Below are 12,387 nucleotides of genomic sequence, written 5' to 3' on the forward strand. Positions count from 1 at the left end.
TGCGGTTACTCTGACTGCATGTTCGATGGGACGCCCTCCCCTCTTGGCTCCCGGCCCTGTCTTCATGGTCTGTCTCTGGGCTCAGACTCCGCCCGCTTCGCTCGCGCCGCCTCTCTCGTGGACCGCAATGATTTAGAAGTTCAGGAATCCCACGTGACGTCAGCCCGGGGTGACGTTATGCTTCTCTAAATAGATCGTATTGTAATCTTTTCTCAGTCCAACGTGGTTTCTTCTGAGAGACTGCTTCACGTTTTCTACACTTGTTTGGTAAGTTGAAAAGCATACTTGAGCACGCGGGCGTCCGTGCATGCGCGCATCCACGGGGTTAGTGTCAGCGCGTCTCGCTACTTTTGTCTCTTTTATGCAACAGCTTGTTGTGAGTTCGCTCCACGGGTTTGGCAAAGAATTGTTTCTCATTCATAATTTGCACGGGGAATAATGAACGGATTGAAAAGACTGTCGGTTTTGTTTTGAGCCGCTGCAGTGGCATCTCAATTCACGTTACTGTCGCCTGTTGACTGTTGAAGTTCATCCCGAGTCAAGTGCTGCTCGAATCAGTCCATCTAAGTCTTCCAGCACCGGGGCACTCATGGTAATTGATGAAAACATTAGTGCAGGGCTTTCTCCGTGCACTGAGACGTTTGTGTGCCGTCCATGCGTCTCTGCACCATTGTCACGCCTGTCCCATCTCCGGATAGAGCCTTTAACCGGGCGCACGCTGCGTCCCGCGACTGTCCTGTCACTGACGGATGAGAACTATACGGATCGGAATGTTCGTTTCAGATCATTTTAGGAGTGAATCTTATTTATGTATTATTTTTTTTATCCGAATGAAGAGTGACCAGCATGACGTCATTCTGCAGCCCAGTCGATATTTGATTAAATGTCGGGACGCGGAGCTTTCTTTGAGGAGGGTTGCTGACAAGGCGTGCTTTGTGGCCGCTGCTCATGTTTTAATCACTCGCTTTTATTGCGTTTATGTGACAACACTATCAATAACCACTTGTTTTTAAGTTAATTGATTATGGGTGGTTTTATGCCCCGTCTAGGTTTAATTGGCTGCATCAATAATTTTCGAGAGCGACACAAGCATTCATTTCTCTTTTGGTGATAGAAACTCATGCATCAATTTGGTTCCACTGCCGCGAAATAAAGTAACATAAATCTCATAAACCATTTTATAATCTCATCATTGTTTCATGCTTTGAGCCCAGTGGAAGTTCAGTTCAAATTGCAGTTTCTTTTTATGCATTCTATTAATTCTTATAAAACGGCATATGGAGGTTGTTGCATCACTGCCGATGAACCATTTAACTTCTCTTGGATTTATAGGATTAATTGAAATAATTGTTTAATTGGCATTCCTCCTTGTTGTGCATTTGGGAGTCAGTTTTGCTTTGGATTTGTAAATGTTTTGTTAGGTCTAAGTGCAGGAGTTCAGGGTTAAATTGTCTAAGTTTGTTGCCTCAGGCATCGCCGAGTTCAGGCCATGAACCTGTGTTGTCAAAATGAAGGTGAAATGTATATGAGGATTTAAATTCCCCCCAAATTTTTTTTGCATCTGCCACAGCCCCCAAATGCACCCTTTTCCTTACCATATTGTTTAAATTCAGATATATGACCTATACCTGGAGAGTTTCTCCATAGCTGCACATGAAATTGAACTCCGGCCCCGAATCCTTCCCTCCGTTCACATCAGGATTTAGTTAATGTAAAGTGTAACTAAATTTCCTGTGCTAACTGAAAACATCTATATCAAAGACCAGCGCAGAGATTTCCAATGCGCTGCTCTTTTTGGGTGAAACCTTTATCTGAGAGCTCGCAAAGTTTATTGCACTTTTTAGTTATCATCTATTATATATGTTAATGTGTATTTTAGCATAACTTGTTATCTGTTTTGGCTTTGTATAATACAGTTACTTTTTATACTATGTAAAAAATATGAATATGAACACACAGTATATTAATTAAAAGCCCGACTTGGATCTTTATTGAATGGATTTGTATGGTGTTGGTTGTAGCACAGAGCAGGTGAGTCCATGGGCCTCTAAAGACATGGTGTGAGCGGTGACAGAAAGAGGGAGCAGGGCTCAGCCTGACACAGAGACCCTGTCCAGACGCGGTCCGGCAGGCTTCGTCATGAAGTACAGCTTGTTAGGAAAACAGGACTGCCTCGCTAAACACAATATTTGAGTGTTTTGACTGTGCTTGAGGAAATAGTCTGTGCCCATGTAAAAGACACATACACCCATAATGTATGAATGCATTCATGGTTGACACGTGACGTACAACTGGACTCTCACGCAAATGTTTACGTGTGGACTATGAAGTGTATGTAATGTGTGTAAACAAACACATCTTCTGAAAGGCTTTATCTTCTGTCTTCACATTTACTTTGTCATTTCATTTTCATTTCTAAGATATAATGAAATGAAATGAACAAAACCCAACTGTACAGCAAGTGTGATTGTGGTTTTGTTTCTTCCTGAACAGTTTTTTCTATATAGTTGCATGAGAAGTTGACCACAGTGATGAACTCGGACCAGGAAAGGCCGTATGTGTGCAACGCCCCGGGCTGTTCTCAGGTGAGTGGGTCAAAGTGTGTGTCTCTTTGTATCTTCTCTGTATAGAGAGCAGTGCTTTAAGCGGAGCTGCGTGCAGATGGAAGAATAGGATCACATGTATTTCTTCCCAGGACAAAACATATGACCCAGTGAAGCCTGTTGATGCAGAATATGCACTGTGTTTGGATTGTAACAATGTGTCTGTCTTTGTTCCTCTTCGATAGCGGTTCCCCACAGAAGACCATTTGATGATCCACCGGCACAAACATGAGATGACCCTCAAGTTCCCTGCCATAAAGAACGACAACATGTTATCAGGTAAGTTATAGGCACACAGCAGCAATCTGCACAGGAAATCTTCAGCGCTTTTGCAGGTGTGTGTCTCAGTGACTCATACACAGACACACTTGTAGATTATCGACAAACTTTACAGCACGTCTACACTGCTTGTGCTTTGTGACTGACCAATTTAGAAACTTTGATTCTTTTTTATAAGTCATATTGGGAAAAAAATAATACCAGAGTTTTTCTGCATAAAACCATTTGGATTTTTTAAATATATATATTTATATATATTTTTTACATTAAGCTTCATGGCCAATCTTTAACCTCACTATCAATGACAGAACTGTGCTGCAGCCGTGCTCCTGAAATTGGGCCTATTTTATTATTTACACTGGGCTGCGGGATTGTGTTTTCTAGGCCAGGTGTCCTTTTTGACCTCCTCAGTATCAGAGTTACAATCCCTGTGCATGTTATAGTTATTGTATATAAATTTCCCGTCTTACGTCTGCCAACAACATTTAGTACTATTACCGTATCCAATTTTAAGTACTAAAAATGAAAAATGTGTATATTATGTGTTTTAATGTTGATTACTATGGCAACGGTCCATTTAAAAAAAAAAAAAGACCTGATGAGCAACCATTTTTTGAGAAGGGTTTGCATTCTGATTGCTTATAGCCTTGATTATTCCTGCTACTTATAAATTATGCTAGCCATTATCTTCATTTCGTACATAGATAAGAGCACAATGTCGCATATTTACCTCATGATTAACTTTATAGTCAATCGCCTGTCTCGTCATGATGGAAAAACAGGCTTTTAACCTTTCAAACACTCCTGATCCTCAAATCACCTTCGACTGTCTGAAACCCGATCCGCACGCACCCCCCGCACAAAGTCAAGTTGAACCCTGCAGCTCAACAAATGAGAGACCCCCACTCGGTATGTGGGCTCTGCGCTCTCTCAGCCTGAACGCTGCTGTCAGAGGTGGTATATTTTTGTTTTACATTTACATTTTAAATCAACGCTCTTTTGGTAAAGATGAAGTGAAAGTGCGTGCAAGCCTCAACACATTGACAAATATGTGGAAGAACAAAAATACACATGTGATGGTCTTTTGACGCATCCATATCAGAACTCAATCGGTTCAGTTTATGATATGCTTTTTTCCACTGACTACAAACAAATAAATATGCCTTTTAGTAATACGGTTCTTGACTTAGATGGATTTCACAATAAACCTCATCTTAAACAGCAAATGAACACTTCAGTACCAGTTACAAAATAGTTGTTTCTGGTTTTCAAAGTCTAAGCTCAACTGCAAGCAATGAGCTGTCCGTGCCACAGGACCGACTGTAGACGTGTCAAAGATCTAATCATGCTTCAATTAAAAGTTGATTAGTTGCACAACCCTTTTGGCATTTGTCTAAAAATGGCAATTCCTGAAGCAATACTCTACTTAATTGCTCATACTGTTTCTTATGGCACATCGCCCATCTCAGTAAAACTGAAAAAACAAAAAAAAACAAATAAAACAACAATTGTGCCCGCATGCATTTACTTTCTTCTTAATATGTTGCAGATCAGACCCCCACACCAACTCGCTTCCTGAAGAACTGTGAGGAGGTGGGCCTCTTCAGTGACTTGGACTGCTCTATTGAACAGGAGTTTTGCAAAGCTCAGGAAGACGAGGACAGTAAACAGGTACCATCAGAATAGTAGACCTCCAGGCTTAGTTTGAACAAATTTGAACCTAAAGTCATGGCCACCCAGTGGGCAGGTGAGGTGAGGGTACTCCGTCTACTGCGGACAATCCCTCAAAAACATCTTTACTGTGAGCAGAGATCCTCTCTCTGCAGACTGGACCTCTAACCTGGCTGGGAGAGGGACGTTACCATTGTGAGGACATTTGGTCTTGTGCGTTTATGTTTTTATGTCATTTATGACCGTTAAGTTGTTAGTGGCATAGCACATACAACGTGGAATGTTACGTTGTGTGACTAAACTGATTTTAATTATGTTGTCATTTTGACTCTTCGCGAAGTCCACTGCTGGAGTTGCATTTCACTGCAGTATTTCACGGTTTGAGTAATCGTGCGCATTAAGGGCCCGATCTTGTGTTTCTAAATGCAGGATTTTTAGACTAGTTGTGTAGATGTTATGTATAAGTAGTGATGAGCGGGTGAGTCGGTGGGTGAGCGGGGGTGTGGGGGTGCACGTGCTTGTGTTTTGATCACATTTCTACTCTGTGCGGCGCTCTTCAATTCCAGAGCCAGCTCTCTTCTCAGCTCTGTTCTCTTTCTCTCGAGACACGGCCAGGGTTACATAGTGGATTAAAGTTTGTAGTATGTCCTGCGATAGCTCGAAAATGCTGAATGAAGTACATGAAGCCGCGCGATGTTTATGTAAAGATGAGGAGAGAGAAGGGAAAGAAGCAACAAGCGCTCGTTGGCAGTCAGCTCGGTGACACCACGCCTCATCAACTGAAAACACTCTCCTCCTCTGTGTTATGATAGTCTGTAAGCTTTAATTATTATTATTTTTTATCTATCAGGGACAATGCATTCAACAAAGTTAAACGATAGGTTTGCAGCTGATACTATGCACATTGGACTTGTTTTGATTGTTTAAGTTTTACAGTCACCGTCTCGTGGACATCCAGCAGTTGTTTTAGACTTATTTCAACCGCAGTACGCAAATGCACTTGTTCTTTTTGACATGTTGTATACATGTACAGAAATTAGAGCTTTATTACATTTACTTGTCCTTACAAAGAACATTTTTTAGTGGAATGACTGACATTTGTTTTGTCCCTCAGTATATTGTACGTAAGCAGACGAAAAACAAACATGGTGTACATGTAATTACTAAAAGCATTTGCTGTTGCTGTTGCTGTTGTTGCTGTTGATGTTGTTGTTGTTGTTGTTGTTGTTGTTGTTGTTGTTGTTGTTGTTGTTGTTGTTGTTGTTGTTGTTGTTGTTGTTGTTGTTGTTGTTGTGTAAAACTGTTATAAATGCTTTGGTGATGTGTTTGGACAACAACAGTTTAGACCTTACTCACTCCCTCTTGAACAAAAAATAATAATGAAGCCGGTGAAGAATATTCATTTATTAAAACATTAAACACCTATGATGTCCGGAAGCACATGATGTCGGATTTGAATAATTGCAATTTCTCAGTTGCAATTGTGATTCAAATCATCAATAATCAATTATCATTTCTGTTCTAGAATGAAGATTGCTCCCTGTGCACATTTTGAACATGTCGAGAAGCATTAACATTGGAGGAAAACTACAATTACATGGATATTCATATGTTGTAGAGGTCTGAACTCCAGGGTTTAAACGTAAGATCCCATGGGGAATTTGCAAAAGACTAAAAATTGCCTCATTGTATCTGCAGACTTGAACAGAGTCTGTCCTGTTGACAGAGATAGGCAGGCGTTCCTTTTTCACTTCTCATAGTTAATGCAGAAGAGTTTGGGTTCTTCACCTGTATTTCAAAGTGCTTCAAACACACCTTTTTATTCTTAGAAACCCCGTGATTAAAAGCAAAATGCCTGACTAAGATGAGCTAAGATAAACCAAGAGCAGACGTGATCATTTACAAATTATGGATTGGCCTCGGAGGCAAATTTACCTGAAGCATATGGACTTGTCAAACTGCCACAGACAGACGGCTTATCTCATGTCTGTGTGGTGGAGCGGCAGTCGGATACAGGTCAGCCGTGTCTCGCCCCAGGCCTGTGTGGTTTAAGAAGGGAGGTCCCGCAAAGTCAGCACCAAACCTGTCTGAGCAGCACTCTGGAGAGGACAGCTTTTCATAAGGAGATGCTTCATTTCAGTATTTGTGGATGCTACATTTTACGTACTGTGATTGCGCTTGGATTTCACTGTGCACATTGTAAACATGTCCAGGAGCATTAATATTTGAGCAGGGGAAAGATTATTGTGTGCACTTTTATACTAATTCAGGAGGCATGTGTATGTCAGAACATGCTTGTTGAGGTCTAAACTACTGGACTAGCCAGTTTTAAGACCCCTTTGAGACAAGATATTTTGATGTTTGCGAAGGATATTGGAGTCCATCATGCAGTCTTTACAATTTGCTATTTGCAATTATTCACATTGCAATTTGATTCAATTGAAATTAATTGTGCTCTAAGTCTAGTTTTCAATACAAAAGCGGTTTTGTAGTATAGCAGTATGTACGGTATAAGGCTGCAATGAAGTTGATGGTTATGTCCAGGGAGGGATCTAAACTGAAAGTTGGTGTGCACGTTCATACCCCCGTTTAAAAAAACATTGAACTTAACTCTTTGGGAATGTGTTTCAAATTCTTGTTTTTTGCTGTCTAGTCTCTGTACGCAAAGGGAATGTGGTGTTGATTATGTACCTCCTGCAGATGATAATTTATACAGTTCCTCATTATCCAGAGAGGCATGATGCCCAAGGCCAAACAGTGTAACGCTGTTGTGATGAGACTGCATAGAAAGTTGATGGAAAGAATGTGACGCCCCGTTTTGAACCTTGAACACTTTTGTTGTTTCTCTGCAGAATATCACGCTGCACAGTCAGTCAGGCCAAGGCCAACACCAGCCGCCCCACTCGCGGATGGGCAACCATGACACCAGCATCGTGATCCAGCAGGCCCTGCCATCTCCACAATCCAGCTCTGTCATCACTCAGGCGCCCTCGACCAACCGACAGATCGGGTGAGTGCCCTCTGCTCATTGGGCAAAAAGTAGTCTTATAACTACTTTCTTGTTCGTTCTGTGGGTTCTTTTGGGAGCTGTCAGATAGAAATTGGGGGGTTCTCACCTCCAGTGCGCTACAGCAACAGCCTCAGGCCGATCTTGTCCCTTTGTGTCCACTGCTGTCATCTGCACTGACTGAGTCTCGGGGGAAATGTCAGGGTTTTGTTACATTTGGTGCCGTGTGTGTGTCCTGAGATCCATGTTGTTCATTCAGTATTGTCCCACAGCAGAGCGTGCCAGAGAGTGTCCCAGAGGATATGATGAGGTCATTGTCAAAGCTCCAGCCGTGACTGCTTTTACAACAGTTTAGCGTTTCATGCTCCAAAATAGTTCCTTTCACCGTATGGGAATGATAGTCGCAACTTTAGAGCAGCCTTTCTGTTACTGTAGTGTATTAAATAACAAAAAACATTATGTAATAAAAATATGTCAGTGCTCTACTTAGCCTGTTGAAGCTATTCTTTACTCACAGGTGGACAATTTATCATTTCCTGTTTGATATTTGTATTTGTTGGCTAACACACAACAGTACAGTGTAAAGACATGATGCACTTACAGTTCATTGGCTGAGTTTCTGCCCACTCTCACCTCCTGCTGCAGTTGGTGCCAGACCTTTGTTACAGTAGACGGAGCCTGTGGCTGCTCCTCGGACATGGAGAAGGCTCAGTGCTGTGTCAAGCTGCATGTGTAGATTTACAGCTTGAGGAGCTGGTGAATATTGGATGGAGGCACATCAGTATATGCCTGACTGACACTCCGTCAGGCTCTTTGTCCTGAACGGAGTGGAATTTCATCCCCTTGAAGGAGCAGCAATCACTGCCTGAAACAGAGACTGGACTGGACTGCTTCACCTGAGTTTACCTGTCATTAAAACTCCAGCTCAACTTCACCTCTTTACTTCAGCTTTTACCTAAGTCTTCTTAAAAAAAAAAAAATCCTGTTTTTATCAAACCACATTTCATTAGAGAGAACCTCTGCAAAAGTAGCAGTGTAAGTGTCTGGCAGTTTGACTTTACAGTAACATGACTTGGTAAACAAGACTATACTGTAATGATAAATGTACATGTCCATTGCTCCGCTAAAAATCTATTGTAGTTGTAGTTTTACTAAAGAATGCAATGTCACATTCTGAATTCTGCTGTGCTTCTCTACTGAGTCTATTCCCCCAATAAGTAAAAAACAAACAAAAAACAGTCAAGTTCACAGCTAACCTTCACCACGGACTAAAGCGCTAAAAGGAAATGAATGTAATCTCATATAGTATATTTAGGGGTTTTAAGATACAGTTCGTTTTGCAAGATTACAGTATAATTCTCTTGGTGGGCTACTTGGAGATTGAGTGCCTACACCAGAGCCGCATGTACCTGAAATAAACATACTTTTTTGCTGCATGGAGATGATCAATAAACCAGAAAAATAATAATTTGTGCTCAGAGTCATTGTGAATGTGATTTATATCAGTCCTATTTAGAAGAAAATCTTTACTGCTAATGTTCGATCTATCTTTTTGGCTGGTGCAAATATACTAAACATTCAGCATCCAGTAAATTAGGATAACAAGTCATTTTCATTGCTCCACGATGTTTACTAAAGAGCTTTGAGGCTTGGAATCAATTAGGATTGGCTTTCCTCAAGTCCATTTACTTTAGGGCTGAGCAGCTGTGAAACATGAGGACCACTCACTCACTCTCTGCTTTCTTCTCTGGCTTTCTGCTCTCCGGTCCCTAAACAAGCTCTGCTGGGACCTGTGCTGACACAAACCAGTGTTAAAAGAAACAGCACATTTTAATGCCACAGCTAACGTGAACATGCAGAAAGTAACCGGTGCCCAACATGTTTTAATGATTTCTGCTTTTCAATGTGAAACATCTGTGTCTGCGGTTGTATCCGAGTCGAGCTGCCAGATTAATTGAGATCAAAACGGAATCGCAATTAGCAAATCGGCAAAAAGACTCCAGTTCTTTAGATACTGTAGAGCAATATCCTTTTGCGAATAACCATGGAATCTTGGAACCTTTGAGAGACAATATAAATAGGAACTGCTGAACAAACACAAAAAAACCCATGCATTTCACAACGTGTTTGTAATCCCAAAAGGAACAGATCATGTCGTTGTTTTAACATGCTCAATAATGCATGTGATTCTTCTAGTTATTCTCAGCCTCTCTATTGCTTCAGCGCTTGTTTGAAAAGTTACCGTTGGATTTGTTTTCTAAATTGGCCGGCCCTAACCCTGACATAAACTGTTGTTCAATCCCGGTCCTGCGGTTGGCGATGGGGGATGCGGGCTCTCTCTTGTCCAAAAGCTATTCTTCTCTCTTAATGTTAAGGAGACAGTTTCCATTGCGTTGCACAATCACCTGGATGCACCTGGCCTCACTATGGAAATATGACGGCGCAGATGTGGTTAAATAACTGCTTGTCAGTTTATTTGGTGCGGCTTTCAACACCTCTATATTTCGCTGTCAAATCTTTAATATAGAACTGCGCGAAAGACTCCTGGACACAGAGTCGTGTCTTCGCTTGCTACTGAGGAGTATTTATCAATGTGTCATGATATTTGCAACTCGTCTGCATCGCCGTGCAAAGGAAGTTCACTTTTTTGGGGGGAGCTCGGTTTCTCATGTATCTCTAAACACTCATTACTTTTTCACACCTAACACGCTCCAAACACCGTGCGGTTCCTGGTTTTGCCTTAAGGGGAAGTAACGCAAAAACATAGTTGGTCTTTTTTTTTTTTTTTTATAAGTTCTGGTCTCATGCAGTGCACAACTGGAGTATAACACATTCAGGGTGAGCTTCCTGTGTTCCGTAGCAAGATTTGGTGAGAAGATTGATTTTTAAGACACAATAGTTTTTGCCCTGTTAACTGTGTGACCCTGCTTTTGGACTATATTCAATCGATTAGGATCAATCTATTAGATGATGGCAAATCCTTTTTTTACAAGTGAAAGTTTGTCATGCTCTGTGTAAGTGACTGTTGCATTAAACCAATCATAGTGATGTCTAAATTCTCAGAAGAAGCAGATAGTTGCTTCGTAAAGGAAATACAGTATAAAGCGTACTCATAGTCATCTTTGTACTCATCTTTTGTTATGTTCAGATAACAGACATGTGCTATTTTTTTTACATGTATAGTTAAAGAGGTGCAGCTTATTGTTTTCTTTCCATTACACGTTTCTGTGTTATACTTCAGTGCATTGCATAACATTTTCCAAACGGATAATCAAATAAAACACAGCTGATTTCAACGTCTATTGTGCAAGATATCACAATAGCCCCCGCAGAGACTTATGGGAGTTCCGTGGACAAACTTTGACCCCCCTCAACTTCACAATTTTGAACAAAACCTCCTTTATTATTGTTTATGATTAGATTGCTTTTACAAAGTGCGGCGAAGGAAGGAGGTTCTTTTTCCCGAGAGCGGGGCCTTTGCTAAGTGCCAGAGGTGCCCCGCATGTTCGCATTTACGGTGATGTTTGACAGTCCGCTGAAGGATTCACAAAGCCATATGATCAGATTAATTACAAGGAAAAAGCGAAGGAAGTCCATCTGAGCTGAATTAAGATGAGCTCATTGTACAGCGCAGTGGGTTTAACAGCGCGCCTGTCGAGGAACGCCCAGACTCTGTTCCCTCTTCATTCCAGCGGGACTGTGTCATCCCTGCCCTGGGGCCACCGCACATGCAGGCTCCAACACAGACGCCGCGCACTGACAGAGCCCGCCGGGGTCTCGCTGGTCTGGAAGCGAGGGATCAGAGGTGGACGGAGGAGAGGAAGAGAAAGAGGAGGCCAAAGGAAATGAGGGATCAAGACGGTGCAAGGCAGAAGGATAGGCATCAGATGTGGAGGAGACTGGCTTTGAGCAGAGCAGATACAGAACAAATTAAAACAACCGGGAAAAGGATGGATCATGTTCGGATGAGGGCCTGGACAACTGTGGTCAGCATAGTTTAAAAACTTCAGGTCATGACTGTCAATTTGAAGTCAATACAGTGTATTATTTGGAGTTGGAGCTCTTGCCTTTCAGCAGGAAGGACCCAGGTTCGATTTCTGGACAGCGTGAACATTTCTGTGTGAAGATGCATGTTCTCCTTGTGTCGAGGTGCTCTGCTTTCCCCCATTAATCCAAATCATGCACAGTAGGATAATCCTCAAAATAGGTACTCCCTAGGTACTATACTATTGCCATCCCCTGCTCCTGAAGGATGGGTCAAACTCAGACAAAATAGCCTACGGGGACAATAAAGTACCTTAAGGAGGCCTAGGAAGTAAACACAAAGTTTCCTTCTAGTGTGCAGTAATGTTCAGATCGATCTCTGCATTTATCCAGGTTTAGGACTGGAATAGACTAAATGTGCTTGTGATTCCTCATGGCTGGATTGGTATGTGTTGTGATGCCCTTTCCAGGGGGCGTATTGGCATGGCTCAGTTCTGCGTCCCAGTGAAGACGCCGTGTTGCATCTGTGGAGCACCCTCCCAGCCTCTGTCGTTCCTTTGGCGCACTAATAAAAGTCAGGCCGTGTCGTAACCCATTAGTGCTGATTTATTTGATCAAATTCGTATTATTTCCTCAGTCCAAACCTCATGGCACTCTCCTCCCACCAGTGATTAAAGGCAGTAAATCAGGGGCAGGTCCTGTGTAGTGTTTACTCAGAGAGCCAGGCAGCTGCAAGCTGTTTGAGGCCCTTGTTTCTCTCACTGTTTACCTCCATCACCATGGAGACTGCACCACCGTCTCCTCAGCGTCTGGAAGTTGGCCCTGGGCTGTTTTGGTTACGTT

The 12,387-nt window shown here is 42.1% G+C and overlaps 1 protein-coding gene across 4 annotated transcripts in view; it reads left to right on the forward strand.

Annotated features, from left to right (window-relative positions):
* Positions 1-12,387, forward strand: part of creb5b (cAMP responsive element binding protein 5b) — a 33,587-nt gene continuing 21,200 nt past the window's right edge. For 2 of the 4 annotated variants that reach the window (XR_013793101.1, XM_079561081.1), the window contains exons 1-5: positions 2-267; positions 2,494-2,585; positions 2,789-2,882; positions 4,432-4,553; positions 7,406-7,563. Coding sequence is in view for 3 of the 4 variants with exons in the window: in XM_079561081.1 (XP_079417207.1) it covers positions 2,532-2,585; positions 2,789-2,882; positions 4,432-4,553; positions 7,406-7,563 (428 nt within the window). In the remaining variant the exon portion in view is untranslated. Of the gene's footprint in view, positions 268-2,493; positions 2,586-2,788; positions 2,883-4,431; positions 4,554-7,405; positions 7,564-12,387 lie in introns of all 4 variants that reach the window. The other 2 variants (XM_079561083.1, XM_079561082.1) reach the window with 2 other exon arrangements.

The sequence above is a fragment of the Gobius niger genome (genome assembly GCF_951799975.1).
Source record: "Gobius niger genome assembly, chromosome: 8".
Taxonomy (NCBI): Eukaryota; Metazoa; Chordata; class Actinopteri; order Gobiiformes; family Gobiidae; genus Gobius; species Gobius niger.